Raw genomic sequence first — 18,097 nt, forward strand, 5'->3', positions numbered from 1 at the left:
TTTCTATATCCCGGGGAACAGTCAAGACATGGCACACAGTAGGGCCTCAGGAAATATGTGTTGAATGTGGGCCAGCAAATTACCACATTTTAATTAAAAAGTCTTAAGGCTCGACATTCCCATTTTGTCACAGGCCACACTGGTTCTCCATCCACACTAACGCCTGAAAACCAGCAGCAGCCTGTTGGAGACAGGACACCTGACCCTGACTGCCGAGGGTCAGCTCACCATCTCTGCCTTGAACCCAGGCTTCATGGCTGCCTTGTTGGGATTTTGCCAGAAGAGGTTTTTAGCTGAGAGGCTGGAGTTGGTGATTTCGTATAACTCAAACTTTGCCACCTTGAGTTACTGAGCTCAGCCCACCCTTACCTGACTGTCCTGTGTTTCCCATACGCTCACCTGCCCTACCTGCCTCATCTCAAATCCCAAGCCCCTTATAAAGCCACTTGGCTTCCAGCCACCCGCAGTCTTGCTCCAGGCTAGGGAACCATGGTGAAGTGGCTTCCCAGAACCCTTGGCAGGGAGAGGAGAGGAAGCTGCCTGGGGCAGGGGTCCTTACCGCCTTGCTAGATCACCATGCAGCTGGGGAATGGGGAGTTCTTACTTGGTCTTCTTCCCAGCCTCTCCTTGGTTGGGGGGCGGTGACTGCTTGCTGCTCCCGCTATACCTCACTGGTTCCTCCCTCACTGGGCTTCTTTAGTGCACCCTCCTGGTCTCCTGGCCTAAACTTCAACACCCCAAATCCATGCTCTCATTGACACCAGGGTGAACGCCCTAAAGTACACACCTGCCCACATCTCCCCCATCCTGCTACCCAAAGGGACACAGTTTGTTGCCTCTGGTTTAAGGCCAGACTTCTAAGAACCAGCCCCCTCCCTCTCTCTGCCTCCCCAGGCTTTATCCCCCTGCTTCCATCCTCGAACCCTGGCCAAGCACAGGTTGTCAGGCCCTGGCAGTGCTGTGTCCTTTCTCACCTCAATGCCTCCTTCCATCCCTGTTCTCTGAAACTGTTCATTCTTCAAGGCTCAACTTCTTGAAGCCTTCCATCTCTGTCCTCACCCTGGAGATTTTAAGGTACAGTAAACTATATCTTTTTTTAGTACACAAGTATTCCGTATTCATTATGGAAAAAACTACAAGTACAGTTGAGCAAAATGATAATCACCTTTAATATTAACACCCAGAGAAATCACATCTAGGGATGTTGATGATAGCTACCATTTATGGGCTCATACTATGGGCCTGGCCCCGTGCCAAGCACATCCATGCATTTTATAACTTTTAAGTAGTTATTATTGGACCCATTTTACAGAGGAGGAAGCTGAGGCTCAGTGAGGTTATATGAGTTGCTCAATATAATATAGCTAATAAGTGGAGAGCTGGAATTTGACTCGAGTTTGGTTATAAGAACTGAACCATTAAATCCTAAGTTACGGGGCACATAAGAATCTTCTTTGTTCTGATGGACCAGAGATTCATCATTTATATACTAGGTTCTGACATTAAGGAAATAACCTTCTGTTATTAGTCAGGATAGGTAAGTGATAGGTGTGGTAAGAAATTTACCCGGAAATCTTAGTGTCTTAGTTGTTTCTTGTTCATACCACAGGTACCACACTGGTCGGCAGGATCCTTCCATTCACCCTAGCCCCTTGAGCTAAGAAAGTGATGAGACTATCTGACCACTAACGAGCCCTGGGTCACAGGAGCTGCTCCCCGATCCTGGGTCTGGGGATGACCTTTGCTGCCCTTTATCAGGATTTCTGCCTAGCTCTCTGAACTGCTCTGTTTCCAACTGTTGGGGTTTTTGGTTTGTTTGCTTTTTCCTAGTTGGTAAAGGTGGTGAAGACATTGACTGGCTTTGGAAAAGTTACACAGAAGCTGAAGTTTCCTAGAAAGGAAACCATACCCATCTTTTTTTTCATAGGTATACAGGACCAGTGTACCTCTGGGATTGGATTTATACAGCTTTTATTGAGCACAACCCCCTTCCTTCCTCCCTCCTGCCCTCCCTCCCTTTAATGCGTCTTTACTGAGCACCTCCTCTGTGCTGGCCTGGGATGCAGGGATCACAGGGATATGGTCTCTGTGCTCAAAGAGCTTCAGCCAAGAGTATCAGAGTCTTGCTGTAAACTGAACAAAATTTAATTACCCTAACATACACCTTTTTTAGGGCCTGGGCGGCTCAGTGATCACCCAGGTGCACAATAGGCAGGTCTAGGCTTTCTTCTGGGTTTATTCAGCTTTTGTGGAGATACTGTTTTCTCCAGTGATATTCATTGCCGTCTTTTCTGCTCTCCTGCCAAGTAAATCCTTTGGGTCTCATTTCCCCTGCAGTCTAGAGAAGCAAGAGTTGGCCCCATAAACACACCTCCAACCCTGTCTTCTCCCTCTGAGGATGCAGAGCTTTCCGGTGAACCTGTACCTGAGCGGGCCCAGGAAACCACCAACATGAGCGCCGTCCCGCACAGCAGCCCCAAGCAAGGCAAGTCCCCAATGCACCTTCATACGCAGTGGGTTTTGTTGAGTGACGACTGGGTGATGTATGTGATAGAGAGCATCTCACTTGAGCTTCCCCTCAACCCCCTGAGGAAGGGACTATAATCATCCTCATTTCCCAAACAAGATGGAGAAATCGAGTCACAGGGAGGTCATGTCACCCAGCTGAGCCTCCACGGCTCCTAAACGGCAAAGCCGGTGTTTAATCTTGGATGCCAGAACTTTTAACCTCCAGACTCCACCCCTCCAGAAGGGCCTGGGGTGTGAAAAGCTTGTGATAATTGTGGCTGCTTATTAAATACCTACTGTGTGCCGAGTGTTTACATACTTCCCCTCCAATCCTGACAACATGTCTACTAGTCGCTAGTATTAGCTAGTATTTTACAGATGGAAAAACCGATGCTTGGAAAGGTGAGTGATGTGCCCACAGTCACACAGCTAGTGAGTGGTGGGACTGAGCCAGCGCCCAGGCCTGACTCCAGAATCCCTACTCTTCCCGGCCTTGGCCACAAACTCGCCGACTCTCTGAGGATCAGGCCATCTCAACTCCTGTTGGCACATGTGGGAAACAAACTGATGGCCAAAGAGGGGCAGACACCCAGGAGGTCACTGGCAGGCCCTGGGGGCAGTGCTGGCCTCCTGACTACCCATCCAGGGCTCTCGCCCCTGCCCAGCCATACAGGAGAGCCCTGGCAGAAGCCCAGGGTCTGACGGGATCCCCCAGGCAGCAGCATGGCCGGAGATCGGCCTGCCTTTTCTGCCCTTTATCAGAGGGGTAACCATTCAAACTGAAGTTACAGCCAACACCAGAGCACTGAGATTTAGGTACAAGGTCAAAAACAACCCAGACTGCCCACATTCACATGTACAGCCCTGGAACTGGTGACACAGAAAATTTAATGACCCAGAGACATGATCATGGTGTACTCCACAAGAAAAGCAGCTTTCAAAACTATATGTGTGCTGTGACCCTAAATTTGAACATATGTTATTTATATCTATTTATATATAACCACGTAGAGCACTGTGTGTGTGTGTGTGTGTGTGTGTGTGTGTTAGAGTTAGAATAATATACAACAAAATGCTGTGAGTGGTTATCTCTGGGTGGCAGGATTGTAGGTAGTTTTTATTTTCTTTTGTACTTCGGTATTTTATGTCTTCTAAAATCCTATGTATCATTATTCCTTTTACTTCTGCCCTCAGTAAATGAATATTATTTTAACAACTAGGGAAGTCTGTTTGTGAGAGAAGGTATACAGTACTGAATAGAAAAAAATTATATAATAATTTAATAAAGTTACAATACCATCAAGGAGTCAGGGTGTAGCTGTGGCAAGACTGCTGGGTGAGACCCTTTGGACGGAAACCCTGCTCAGCCACCTCCTTGCTGTCGGGCGTGGGCAAGTTGCTCAACATTTCCAAGCTTTGGATTCCTCCGCCGTCCACTGCGAGGGTTCACAACCCCTGCCTCCCGGGTGGATGAGAGGACTGGATGCTGTGGCTGGGGTGTGGACGTGAATTGCACATGCTGCTCTCCTGGGGGGAATTAGGATCTCAGAGCGAGGGGCTAGGAGGGGGCAGAGGCTGCAGGGCCAGGAGGCGAGGGCCTCCCCTAGACTGAGGGGTGAGTGCATAGGAGGCGGGACCCAGCCTAAGCACAGCTCGCCTGTTCCCCGGCATCTGTCAGATTACTTCTGTGGCAGACAGAAGGCCAAGCAGAAGCAGCAGAGCTGGCTAGAGATCCTCATTCTTGTTGAGCAGACAGCTCAGTGAGGAGGAAGGGGCTGAACCCTGAGCCCTGTCCCTGGCTAGCGAAAGCCTCCCAAGAGTTTTATCCCAAGGGTCCCTGACACCATCTTGGTGTAGGACCTTTGTCACCCCCCCCCCCTCCGTCCTCCAAGGGGTGGGGACTCAGAGGCCTGGGGTCCCTCTGGCTGCTAGCACAGCGCCCCCTGGTGGTCAGAGCAGGGAGGACGAGAGAGCAGTGAGAGACTGACCACTCCTGGGCATTCAGTCTTTTAAGTGCATGTGGGCACAGGGTCCCTTGAATAGTTCAGCATCTCCCCCTCGACAGTGTCCTTACCATGGGGCGTGCATGAGCACAGTGTGTGTGGAAAGGGCTGGCTTCAGGGCCCCTTCGCAGCCTCTTATGTGGGACCTTGTTCCTCCTCTGCAAAACGGGGTTAATAATCACAGGGTGTTAGTGTGCAGATCAGAGCAGGACACACACCGTGGGGTGATATTGGGGATACTGAAAACGTAGGATTCCTGCTTTGGTTCTGTCCACCCGCTGCGAGGTGGTGTGGAGGTGCTTGTGGGTAGGACAGATGGGCCAGCCGGAGGCTTCCAGGAGGGAGTGCGTGGGATGTGCTTAGCCTGCAGCCCAGCCTGTAACAGGCAGGCATTCATGTTAGTATAATGTCTTTTTCTTTGCTTTAGGACTCTATTTGTTTTTTTTAATTGCAAAAGAAATACGTGCTTGTGGTAACAGTTCAATCAATGCCGAGTTGTATGAACCAAAAAAATAGTTTCCTCTGCTGTCCTCTGGAAGAAACCAATACTGTTAAGTACTGTGGTTTAGCCTAGTATGTGTGGTTTATCTGCACACACATATATACATAATTATCTATATATTTTATATGTTATATATAATAATGTATTAATTATATAATAATATATATAATGATGATAAAACATGTATTCTCATATATAGTTTTTCCTCCTTTTACAAATGTAGAACCACACTGACAATGAACATTTATCCCTTGCTAACTATATGTCAGGTCCTCAGTGCCTTTCTTGCATTAGTTTAATTAATCCTTGTAACACATAATCTTCAAAATGACCCTAGGAGACAGGAATTATGATCCCCTCTTTATAGGCAAGGAACCTGAGCCACAGGGTAAATGCCTTGCCGCAGGTCACATTCCTAGTAAGCGGCAAAGCAGGGTTCTCACCCTATAGCTGGTGCCAGAGCCTGTGATCGAAACCACCATGTAATACTGCCTTTCGTTGTCCGGTTTTCTGCAACATTTTTTCCCTCTTAATCCTGTATTATGGACATCTTTTCAAGTCATAGGTGAAGAGAGACCACATTCTTTTTCATTTGCAAAATGCAGTTATTAAGTGCAGAATGCCTGCTTCCTGTAGGGTCTGGTGAGATCCTGAATGACACACTGGAGACAGTTGATACTGTGGACGCTTCCCCCATTACTGACACTGGCTCGGCGGATGGGGCCTTCCTTCATGTCATTGAAGAGGTGAGTGAATGGTAAATTTCATCTGAGTCAGTAGTACATTTGCTTGCTTATTTCAGACTTGATGGTGACTTGTCTTGGGCACCATAGAGAGTCACAAGGGTTTTAGTTGAATATCAGGGAGACTGCCTCCCTCCTGCTGGTACAGAGAAGGCAGGAGTCCCAGGGCCCCAGAGTCTCCCTAGGGATGCACCAGGACAGGGGAGGAGAGCCAGGTCCTCAAACCTGCCCGGAGATGAATGCTGGGTTCTCAACACGGTACCCGCCTCCCTCTTGTTGTGAAGATGCACAGCGTCTTCTGCCCTTTGAGCCCCTTCAAGAGAGAATGAGATTAACTGCAGGTGTGTTTGCTCTATTGTTTGGTAATTGGCTTTTACACTTGCAAAGCCAGTTGTTTAAATGCTGGACATGAGAGGGTGCCAAATTAAAGCAAATTATGTTTCTCACCTCTGGCCTCTGCTAAAAACCTTGTGTCAGCTCATTCTTTCCCCTATCCTGGCATGAAAACTCAAGACACTTCTCTCGTCTCTCAGTTACTATCTGGTAACATCCTATTTTCACAGGTATTTCCAAAATCCCTGCAGCATAATATCAAAAATTCAATAAAAATACAAATATAACCAGGAGCCAGGCAGGGAAGGAAGCATGGTTAGGGATATTTCCTCTCTGTCTTCTTACTTCTTTCTCCTCCCTCTCATCACTCCCCCCCGCCCCCCAGAAAGTCTGGCCCACCTGGAGAAAACGACACAGTTTTATCAGACAGTGATCTGGGCCTTTTGTGGGGAAGATATCTGGTTGCTGGAACATTCTCTCACAGGGGCTTTTGTGATTCCTTAGAGGTCCTCCTGCAGGGAATCTAGGACCCAAGTCCATTTTGGGCCTTTTAACTTCCGACTGGGCTTCCACCCCGTGCTGGTCACCCTGATCCTCTAGGGGGCCCTTTGGGTGGGAGTCCATCTCCAGATGGCTTTAGCTGGCTCCCTTTGGAAGGGTCATATCAGTCAATCACCAGGAAAACAACTGCAGGGCAGATATCTCTGTCTCTCTCTCTTGACTCAGTCTGGATGGCTCCCTGCTTTTGCCTTTGGTATTTCCCTAGAGGGAATCAAACACCAGTCCCTTTGCCTCCCAAAGTCCAAACACTACGTACCCAGCTCACCAAATGGTTTGTGGTGGGGGCCAGGGGGGAGCCACAGCACACAGAAAATTGTCTCCAAAGGAATTCTTACAAAAGTCTCTAATCACTCAACCCCTAAATGAATTCTTCACCTTTTCTTACATAGCCGAAGGCAGGTGGTGGGCTCATGCTGATAGAACTGATTCCATTTCATTGTCTCTTTGCCTGTCCCATGTAAGTCGTCTGGCTCCTTTTTTTAGAACACGGAGGTTATCTGAGGCTTATGGAATTGTACTTGTACTTTGGGGCTTTAGCTGACATTGAGTCAGAAAAAAAATCTCATTTTAAAATCCTATGACATCAGCTTTTCTCTGTTTTGGGGGGACGTAATTCTGTAAGGATTTGATGTTATATGGAAAAATGGTTCTATAGGCCAATAAGTCTGGGGAATGATCCACTCTGTATTCTTCTTACAGAGAAGGCTCTGAGAAGTCCTTCAGCAAAGAAATATGTCTAACTCTGATCAGCCTAGTGTTTTTAGTATCCAAAAGAACTACATTTTTGGGGGGTTCCCTGGTAGCCTAGTGGTTGGGATTCCAGGCTTTCACTGCCGGGGCCAGGGTTCAATCCCTGGTCGATCCCGCAAGCCATGAGGTATGGCTGAAAAACAAAAAAAACCCCAAAAGAACTACTTTTTGCAGCAAAACGAAGCAAAACCCCACCCAAATTTTTTTAAAAAACAAACCTTTGTGAAGCTGAGATAAAGCATAGTCGGTTTGGTGACACCAACAGCCAAAGCTGCTCTCTGTTGCCATTTCCTGCATCTGCTGTGTAACCTTCAGAGAATCTGCCTGTGAATTTCCCGCGGAAATTGAGTCACAGGGAAAGAGAGGGGTGTCCAGTCTGGAGAAGGCTGAGGAGGACGGGGCTGCTGCCTGCGTATCTCTGAAGCACCATCATGGACGAAGACACTTGCCCTGTTCTTATGGCTCCTGGGTGCGCACGTAGGGGAGGTCACAGGGAGGAAGACAGGTCTAGATTGAAGTGTCTAGCACTGTAGCAGGAGGCATAGCTATATGTGTCTCAGGAGGCACTGATCTCCCAGTCACTGGTGTGGCACACAGACGCTTGGAATCACATGGGAGACACACGTGCCTTGCAGTCTCTCCTGCCACAGGGATTCTGGGACTGTTGTGGAGCTGGGGTAACATCACAGATAACAAAGTGCCTTGAGGAAAGAAGCTACAGAAATGCAAGCTGCCGGAGGGCACAGGCAGTCAGTCTTCTCCAGCCACAGCCATCTTGATCGGGGGCATGGGCAAGTGACGTGGTCCCTAGTGATGCCTTTGTTCCCAGGGTCCACATATGGAAGAAGGTGTGGCAGCAACAGCAGCAGCTGGGGAGGCCGAGGTGTCCATCAGCACTGCCAGGGAAGCAGAGGCCGGCAGTGTGCCCACCGAGGGACTGACCCTCTCCATGTCCACTGAGCACCCTGGGGAAGGGGTCACTCTGGTAATTAGCTCAGAGTACATGCTCCGCTTCACTTGCTTCTGGAGTTCGGTGGCGTCTCAGGTGGGAGCAGTCACTGGCCTTCCTCACCTGTTTGCAAAGGACAGAGTGACAGCCTTGTGGGGCCGAGTCCCAGTAGACACTGATTTGGAGGCCGAGGCCTCTGTTGACTCATTCAGCAGGTGTTTGTGGAGTGCTGTGCTGGGCTCCAGGTGACTAGGATAGACCCAGCTCCTGGGAACAGAGAGGGAAGAGGGACAACAGGAGAAGCACAGGGGAGTATCAGAAGGGGCCCAGAGCCCAGACTCGGGGGGCCAGGAAGCCTTCCTGGGGAAAGGAGGCTGAAGGCGAGACCAGGGGGATGCGTAGAAGTGATGGGAGTGAGACATGTTCGGGAGGTGGGCCAGCGGGAGCAAAGGCCTGGAGGCATCAACAGGAGCACACAAAGACCTAAACAAGCGCAGCATGCCTGTGGGGCCCGGTGTGAGCAACGGGGAGGGGAAGTGTGGCTAGAGAAGCCTCTGAGACCGTGGACACCGTGAGAAGGAGCTGAGTGTCCAGCAGAAATGGGAAGTCACTGAAGGGCATTTTTTTTTTTCCAGATTTTATACACGCTCTTTAATTTCAGCTTTCAGTAAAGCATGAGTGACCTCAAACTCAATTATTTGATCTTAGCTCATTTTCCTTTAAATGATATATAACTTTTATTTATTTTTGCTCTCCTTTTTATTTATTTATTTAAAATTTTTTTTTATTGGAGTATAGTTGCTTTACAATGTTGCGTTAGTTTCTGCTGTACATACGGATGTCATACAGAGTGAAGTAAGTCAGAAAGAGAAAAGCAAATATCGTATATCAACGCAATAGGTAGAATGAAGGGTATTAAAGCAGGAAGTGATGTAGTCACAGTAGGATCTTAGAAAGATTGGGGGAAGCAAGCCTGGAGGCGGGGGGAGGGGGGTGGGTTTGGAGGCTGTGTCTAGGTCTGGGTCAGGGGTGGTGTTTTCTTGCTCTGGGAGTGGCCAACGATGTCACCTCCTGCCAAGAGTCCCAGTGAGTAAAGGCCTGGAAAGCATCCATTGGATCTGTCCCCACAATGATCAGTAACCTTGGGGAGGGCAGTTTTAGCTTCCCCTGGCCACAGCGCCGCGGATCAGTGATGGGGCCCCTTTGTGATGTCTTCCTATTCAGGGTCCAGATAACGAAGAAGGTTCAGCAGCGACAGCAGCATGGGAGGCCGAGGTGCCCGTCAGTGGTGCCGGGGAAGCAGAGGCCAGCAGTGTGCCCACTGGGGGACTGACCCTCTCCATGCCCACTCAGGACCCTGGGGAAGGGGTCACTTTGGTAAGGAGTATAAAGTGCTGGAAGGCTGAGGTCACAGCTGGGAGTGGATCCTGGCCTTCTCAGGGGGCCGGTCTCCATTCTGTTCAGCAAATCCAGAAGAACCTGAATGGGGAGGGGACACCTCTCTGACCAAATACTCCCTCAGAGGTGCAGTCTGCCGGTGCCTGGTGAGAGTACTGTGGGCCCTGGAGGCGTGGGGACAGCGCAGGCTGACAGCCCCAGTGGCCCGTGGGGAGATGGGTGAGTCAAGTGAGGTGGGAGTGAGTTCCAGGGCTGATGCAGGGGTCGGGAGCCAGGGTGGAGGAGTGCTGGGTGTGAGTGGAGGAGGTGATGGCGGGCACAGCCATGCCCGTTTCTGGGCACAAGCACAGGCTGTCAGAGCTCAGTGAAGGGTCCAGGTGCAGGCAGGCCCTGGCAGGGTCCAAGGGCATGGCCAGGCCTTCTCAGCCCTCTCCTCAGGCCTCACGGAGACACTGCTCCCAACTCCTGAAGACAGGATGCAAGTATCCTAGGACACTCAGACTCAACAGATTCAAACCTAGACTCCTGTCTCCACTCCTTTTGTGTTCCCATCTCAGATGATGGAACCATCATCCCCCAGCTGCCTAATCCAGAATTCTCTTCCCTCTTCCTTACTTCCCATGTTCTGTCACGTGTCAAGTCTTGTTGATTTTTCTACCTCAACACGTCACAGATCTCCCTCCTTCTACCCTTCTCCAGTGCCAGCCCCCTGTACTGAGATACGGCATCCCCAGCCCGGGCAATGGTTAAGGCCCTTCCTGGCCTCCTCCATCCTCTCTGCCCCCGGCTCCTTCTGGTGGGGGCAGCCCTCTGCAGAGGGCCTCCCAGTGTCCTCGCTGCAGACCCTGCTCCCGCACCTGGCCTCCAAGGCTTGTACGGTCCGGCCTCGCCAGCCTCCAGGGCCACATCTTGGGCCACTGTCCCTGCTCTTGGAGCTCCAGCCTCACTGGCCTTCTTTCAGTTTCTTGAACATGCCTATTTCCTTCTTGCCTTAGAATCTTCCCACACCCTCTCCTCTCTGCCTGGAACCTTTTCCTCCTCCTTCTTCCCTCCGTTAATTCCTGCTTATCCTTTAGAGTTCAGCTCAGACACCGCTTCATCAGGGAGGTGCCTCCCAGGCTGTGAAGTCTCCCCGTCAGACACATTCCCAGTACCCCAAACGTCTCCTCGGAAAGCCTCATCACAACTGGCTCCCTACCAGGCCGGAGGCTCTGTGAGGCCAGGGATCACATACCTCTTGCTCATTGATCTGTCTTCATCCCGGCAGATGTTGGGGACTCAGTAGATGTTTGCTGAGTGAGTGAAAAGAGGGGGTTGTCAGGCCATCACATGTCAACACTGGCCTTTGAGATCATTCCACACATTCACTCCCAGCCTTTCACCTCTGGTCTAATGTCCAGACAAGGAAACTTTACAGTGGGGAAGGTATGCCCTGGCCAGGTGATGGAGCTCTCAAGGCCACTTGGCAGTTACTGGATTATTGTAATTAACAAATCGTCACCACCACCGTCTCCTGCTTCTTCTTCCTCTTCTCTTTCTTCTCCTTTATCTTTCTTCCCTCCCTCCTTACCTTTCCTTCTTCTTTAAAGGCAAATCCCTTGTCACAGGGTGAGAAAACTAGGGATCAGGTCCCAGTTCTACCAAGTCTTTACTCAACAGAAACTAGAACTTAAGTAGCAAAGCTGTCTGGAGATAGAAGGGCTTCCTGTGGAGGTAGGGAGTGCCAGTTCCTGAGGATGTGCAGGTTTGGGCCAAAGCACGCGGCAGAGGTGTGCTGGAGGGTACTCCGGGGCAGGGAGGGGACGACCTGAGAGGTGCGTTCTAGCCTGGAGCTCTGGGGGTCTGGGGACTAAGGCTGGTCCTAGATGAGCTGTGACCGTGCTTTTATCTGACGGCCTCAGGAGGTTCCTCCCCACAATCACACACCCACCAACCAGGGGTGTGGATGAAGTGTCACGATCCCTTATGCCAATTTCATTTCAGGGTCTAATCAGTGAAGAAAGCGTAACAATAGCAGCGGCTGCAGCAAAAGTGCCCCTCAGCACTTTTGAGGAAGAGGAGGCCAGCGGGTTCCCGACTGATGGCCTGGTTCCCCTCACACCCACAGCGGCCCCCAAGCAAGTAGTCACTTCTGTAAGTGTCTCCTAGCATCCTCCCTGCCTCACAGGGGAGAGAGAGGTCAGGGTCACGAGACAGGAGCAGTTGCCGGCCTTCCCAGAGCCAAATGCACAGGCAGCTTCGTTAGAGCATTTATCTGGGTCGGCACCAACCAGAGGGAGGCAGGATGTAACTGAAGGAGCATAGCAGAGGGGGTCAGAGGAGCAGGCTTTGTCCTGACCCTCTACCCCCATCTTTGTCCAAGGAGAACTTTCTCGGAATGTGGTCCAAAGTTAGACAGCGTTGCTGGGGTGAGAGGCAGTAAGCACCATGACTGGGGAGGGGGTTTAGAGGAGATGCATGTTTCAGAAGGGGATTATGAGTCTGTGCTTCTGTGAGTGTGTTGGGTGTAATGACAGTTGTAGGTAGGAAAGTGCTTTGAAACTGGGCTAGTGCCACCGAAAGGAAAGTCAACAAAACTCCCTAGCAGCAGTGTGCACATTGCATCATGGGTGAGGTGGCTTGATTCGTCGTGTTGGTTTGGCTTCTCAGGGTCCTGGTGATGAAGACTTAGCAGCAGCCACGACAGAGCGGCCCCTTCCCGCGGCTGGGGCAGAAGAGTTGGGTGGCGCTCTCCCTGAGGCGCCCCCGCTTCCCATACCCACAGTAGCTCCTGAAAGAGGGGTCCCTCCGGTAAGTGAAGATTTCACTTTGCGTAGAGGCATGAAGATTTGACTTGGCCGGTCTTACGGAGGAGAGAAAGGCAGGCCAGAGGGGCCTGCTCCTGGCTTTCCTAGAGGGAGGTTTTCATTTTGGTTCGCAAAATGTGGAATTTGGACTTTTGAGGGTCCTCCAACCTAGGAACACACAAGGAAGCTGCAGTTTGTGGAGAAGATGCAAGAGGTAAAAACCTAGGGCACCTGGCTTTGTGTCCCAAATTGCCCACTTCTTTAATTGGAATGAGAGCTTTCTAACAGGCAGAGCTGCCTAAAGATACAAAGGCCCATCTCAAATGTCATTAGATTCCATCCTGGAGGTGGGGAAACTTGTAAGACGTGGCAGGGACTGTAGAGGAAATAGAAGCATCGGAGGTGTGTTTGTGTGTGTGTGTGGGGAAGGGGGAGACGGTCACCTTCAGGTCTCTTCCAACACGAGTTTTTGGGTTGCAACTGTACGATCTCACACAAATCCCTTTCTTTGGGCTTCAGTTTCCTCATCTGTAGAAGAGGGTGGCTGTGAGGTCAGGTCAGAATGCAGGTCAGGGAATGTTCGGAAAGTTCTATGCACAGGTGCGAGGTTGTCACCACTTAAGGGCTGTGACTTTGTCTTTTAGAAGTGGGAAACCCCCCCACATACACATCACTCAGCAACATTATGCAAGTCGTGCTTTATCTGTTCCGCCTCCCACAGCCATCTTTTTGGAGTGGAGGGAAGGGGAAGACTGGAGTATTTTAAAGCAAATCCCAAACATTGTATCATTTAACTCATAAACATGTTAATGTGTATTGTTAATAGGTTGATCTGGGACCTTTTTTTTCCCCTTAGCCACAGTGTCATCCATCAGTGGTAATAATGGATGTCTTTATCCATCTAACAAAATTGACAGTGGTTCCTTCATATTATCTAATATTATCTAATATTATCTAATACCCTAGTTATTTAAAAATGCCTTTTTGCACTTAGTTTGAATCTGAATCCAAACAAGGTCTACTTTGTGTTTGGTTGATGTGTCTCTTAAGTCTCTTTTAGTCTATGATTGTCTCCCACCTACTTTGTTCTTTTTGCCATTGATTTATTGGGAAACCTGGTTCAGTTGTCCTTAGATCCTGTATATTTTGTGCTTTGAGAAGCTGGCACTTGGTGAGGGCCTGGTGAGACCAGCTATGCTGGTGACAGTGTCAGTGGTTTACTACTGCTGAGAAGTTCTTGGTCAACACATATCAACACCATAAAACTGTGTATTGTTGACCCAGACACTTTTGTTCTAGGAATCAATCCTAAAGGAGATAGTCTGATATGTAAAAAGGCTTTGTGTACATGGATGTTAATCTCAGTATTGTCCATAATGGAAAAAAAACTAGACACAGTTTAACTAGCCAACAATAGGGGAGTTAACTGAATTAAAGGATGTTCAAATAATGGAACATTATGCAGCTATTAAAATTATACTTATTAGGAGTATTTAATGATGGAGGAAAATACTTACCATATAATGCTAAGTGGAAAAAAAGCTGGTTATGAACTTCAGTATACTGACTGGGCCGACCCTGGAGGAGTCCTAGCCTAGTGGGACCAACACACGCACAACTGAGCTTCAAGTCAGGTGGTCCTACTGTGGTCTTAACTATTTAAAAATAGACACATGCAAAAACCCTGGAAGGAAATAACCCTCCCTAAATGTCGGCAGTTGTGGCCTTAAAGTAGTAGAACTGTGAGGGTTGGTAGGTTCCTAATACACGGTGGTTTTTCCGTCAAGGGGGCTTCTGACTTTTCCAATGAGATGTTTAAAACAATTTTTTTTTTAATTTTTCTTTTTTGGCCTCTCCATGTTTGTGGGAGTCTTAGTTCCCCGACCAGGGATTGAACCCGGGCCACGGCAGCTGAAGCACAGAGTCCCAACCACTGTACTGCCAGGGAATTCCCATCCAATGAGATTTTTAAAAAGCTCCAAGAAGAGAGAGAGGGGGAGAGAGGTGTGGGGAGAAAGGTGAAAGAGAGAGACGAACATGCAGGATTTCATAATGGCACATAAGTAATGAAGATAGATCACCCTAAGTGCCTGTGTCAGGAATTTGTGATGAATTGAAATGGGTGCCCCAATTCCTGAGCAGACAGTTTAATAACACAATAGGGACAGTCTTGGGAGTACCCACTCTGGAATATCTTTTGGCTCATTTTGAAACTCAGAGTCACCCAAGGCAGTGGGTGAGAGGGGCATTCATGTCTGGCTCTGCCACACCCCTCTCTCTGTTTATTCATGTATAAAATGGGGATTGTAGAGCTTTCTCTCTGGGATGTGGTGAGGATTAAATGAATTAATACATGGAAAACTTTACCTGGCACGTAGTACACGCTCAACAAATGAGGTATATAGAACTCCTGCATAAGCCTCCTCTTGAAATAAGCGCAGTTTCGGGAGAGAGGAGGGGAGAGTGGGAGGGGTGCCCAGTGTTCCACTGACATCTTGTTCTCTTTAGGGTGAAGCTGGGGAGGGGCTTCCTGGCCCCCTTGGACCTGCTGGACCCACGGTGAGATTCCCACCCAGGGTTGTCACATGCACAGTGTGCAGGGGCCGGGGATGCACGAAACAGCCACAGGCAGATCCTTCCCGTCTGCCCCCAAGTGCCGTCCAGTCAGAGCTCAGTTCTCCTTCCTGTACCAGGACTCTCTCAGAGAGTCCAGGAGCAGAAACTATTTACATCCCGTTTATATCCTGTGCCCTGAAAGACCCCCAGGTCCCTCAAACTAAGCACATCCCAAACTGAGCTTGTCACCATGCTTCCAGGCCTGCTCTCCCCGCAGGGTTCCCCTGCTCTGGGAATGGTACCCCATCTTCCTGATCATGAAGAGAGAAGCCAGGAAACATCCTCGAGTGCCTCCCCTCAATCCAGTCAGTCCCGAAGCCCCCGAGTCTAGCTGTGCAGCACCTCCTCATCCCTTGGATGCTGGCAACAGCCTCCTGTCTCCTTGCCTTTATATCATCACCTCCCTTCTCCCACCTACACGCCCACACTGCCACAATCTGCCTAAGCTCAGCTCTAACCCCTAACCCAGCTCTTCCTTATTTGATGATTGAATTAGGCCTTGCCTGGTTCCCATCTTCAGGAACTAAGTACCAGAAAGGTGTTTTGGAAGTTTCCTTTTGTTCCTTGGAGGAATTTGATGATATTCAACAAGTACATAATGAGTGCCTTCTCAGTGTCAGATCTCATGCTGGACACTGGGCACCCAGAGGTATCTCAGGATTGGGCTGACCCTGGAGGAGTCCTAGCGTAGTGGAACCAACACACGCACAACTGAGCTTCAAGTCAGGTCGTCCTACTGCTAAATCCAGACCCCCACAGTGGCTGGTGGGAACACAGAGTAGGAGAGGTGAATTCTCTCTGAAAATGGGGTTGGGTAGGGCTCCATGGAGGAGGTGACCATGGAACTGGGCCTTGAAGGATGAGTAGGGATTTGAAAGGCAGCAAAAGAGGCTGTGAAAGAGTGTCCTGTGTTTGAGGACTGGCTGTGTGTTGGCCGCACAGCTGGGAGGGGGAGAGGGAGGAGGGCAACTGTAGAGGGGACCGGGAGAAAAAGCCAGAAGGAGAGTTGGCAGCAGCAGTTATAGGGCCACAGAATATGGGAAGACTTTCAGTGACACAGCTGTCCTTGGAGAGTAGCAGGTGAAACCAAGCCGTGGGAACTTTTTCTCTGTACAGGTGGGAGTGGAGGCTGAGGGCTCCAGCCTGGGCTGGGGCTTGGACGTCGGCTCTGGTGACCCAGTGCGCAGCAAGGAACTGTTAAGAGTAAGTGTGAAGGGTTAAACAGCCTAGTGTCGGGGGCAGCCTTCACGAGGATCCAGGAGGGAGGGACACAGGGGCCGATAACAGATGAAAGCAGATTGCCACCGTTGATAACTCTTGCGGCTGATGGTGGGCTCCTGGGACTCGCTCTACTTTCCCCTCCACATTTGTATATGTTTGGCATTTCCGTCTTCCATCAGTTTTAAGTGAGTCTGAGCCTTAGTTTATAGTCAGGTGCCCCACTTTGCCACTTGCCTCCTTCCCCCGGTAGCCTTCTCCAGCAGGCTCTTCCACAGCAGGTATGCCCATGACCTTCACCTCTACCACCTAGCTCTGTCCCCCACCCCCTTACCCATTACAGAGACCTGCTGGCCTCTTCTCTAGGTAGCATTTCACACTTTGGCTTCCAGACCCTTCTCAAAATCCTTCCTACCCTGAGGCGGCCCCCTCCCTACCTCTCCAGACCACTCTTTCTGCCTCTTTGGCACCTCTTGCTCCCCCAGCCTCTTGCCCAAGGCTGGGCCCCCACTGGTCCCTCTAGGTTTCCCCCGGGAGCACCTCTCTTCTCAGCTGCATCTCGTGCCTCTGTCCCCAGGGCCCCAACCTCATCTCCATCCCTTCCTCTGAGCCCTGGTGCTGAATCCCCACCTAGAAGGCTCCACTCGGCTGCCCTTCTGCTCACTCATCATGGCAGGGCTGGAAGGGTTCAGGACTCACTGGATGAGTGGAGCGGGACCCAGCTGGGACTTCCAAGCTGGTGGCATCAGCCAACCCAGCCCGAGGCTAAAGAGACTAGTACATTGCAGGGATGTTTTTAATAAGGGTTAACAATAGGCAGTTTTGGACTAACCTCTCAGGTAATCAGAAAACTAAATTAGAGCATCTCTGAGAATTCCAACAAATTATATTTTTATTATGTACATACATCTAGGGAGAAAACATGATATAATGCGCTTAAAAAGACCTGGACTCATATCCCAGCTCTTCTCCTAATTAGCTGTGTGTGTGAGCTGTTGAGCAAGTCACATCATGTCACTAAGCCTCAGTTTCCCCATCTTCTAAGTAGGAATACCAGTCTCTACTTGTAGAGTTGTTTTCAGAAATGGAGTGAATGGAACATATATATTTGTCCCCTCCTGCACTGTTTCTTAACAAGGTATCTATTTTTAGGGTCCTCCAGGTCCCCCAGGCCCACCTGGCTTACCTGGGATTCCAGGAAAACCAGGAACTGATGTTTTCACGGGACCCCCTGGATCCCCTGGAGAAGATGGACCTGCTGGTGAACCTGGTCCCCCGGTGAGCTGCCGAAGCCATTGCCCCTCTGTGCCTATGGGGCTTCCTTTAGCCAGGGAGGGGGTACAGACTGCAGACCCCAGTGCTAAGGCTTACAACAGGGAGTGAGGAGCTAGCTAGCGTTTGTAAACAAATTCCTCCTCAGCTGAGACATTACTAAGACTCATAAGAAGCGGCAGCCGGACTTCTCTGGTGGCTCAGTGGTTAAGAATCCGCCTGCCAATGCAGGAGACACGAGTTCGAGCCCTGGTCCAGGAACATCCCACATGCGGCAGAGCAACTAAGCCCATGCACCACAACTACTGAGCCTGAGTGCATAGAGCCCGTGCTCCACAGCAAGAGAAGCCACCGCAATGAGAAGCCCACACACCGCAACGAAGAGTAGCCCCTGCTTGTCGCAACTAGAGAAAGCCCACGTGCAGCAATGAAGACCCAGCACAGCCAAAAATAAATAA

General features: G+C 50.0%; 1 protein-coding gene across 6 annotated transcripts in view; it reads left to right on the top strand.

Moving 5' to 3' along the window:
* The window catches only part of COL15A1 (collagen type XV alpha 1 chain), a 99,596-nt gene that overhangs the window by 39,443 nt on the left and 42,056 nt on the right, over positions 1-18,097 (top strand). For 3 of the 6 annotated variants that reach the window (XM_082403757.1, XM_082403759.1, XM_082403758.1), the window contains 9 exons: positions 2,338-2,485; positions 5,650-5,759; positions 8,230-8,385; positions 9,574-9,726; positions 11,731-11,880; positions 12,397-12,537; positions 15,042-15,092; positions 16,266-16,352; positions 17,520-17,645. In XM_082403757.1, coding sequence (XP_082259883.1) covers positions 2,338-2,485; positions 5,650-5,759; positions 8,230-8,385; positions 9,574-9,726; positions 11,731-11,880; positions 12,397-12,537; positions 15,042-15,092; positions 16,266-16,352; positions 17,520-17,645 — 1,122 coding nt within the window. The remainder of the gene's footprint in view (positions 1-2,337; positions 2,486-5,649; positions 5,760-8,229; positions 8,386-9,573; positions 9,727-11,730; positions 11,881-12,396; positions 12,538-15,041; positions 15,093-16,265; positions 16,353-17,519; positions 17,646-18,097) is intronic. The other 3 variants (XM_082403762.1, XM_082403760.1, XM_082403761.1) reach the window with 1 other exon arrangement.

The sequence above is a fragment of the Balaenoptera borealis genome, assembly GCF_965194805.1.
Source record: "Balaenoptera borealis genome assembly, chromosome: 8".
Lineage (NCBI taxonomy): Eukaryota > Metazoa > Chordata > Mammalia > Artiodactyla > Balaenopteridae > Balaenoptera > Balaenoptera borealis.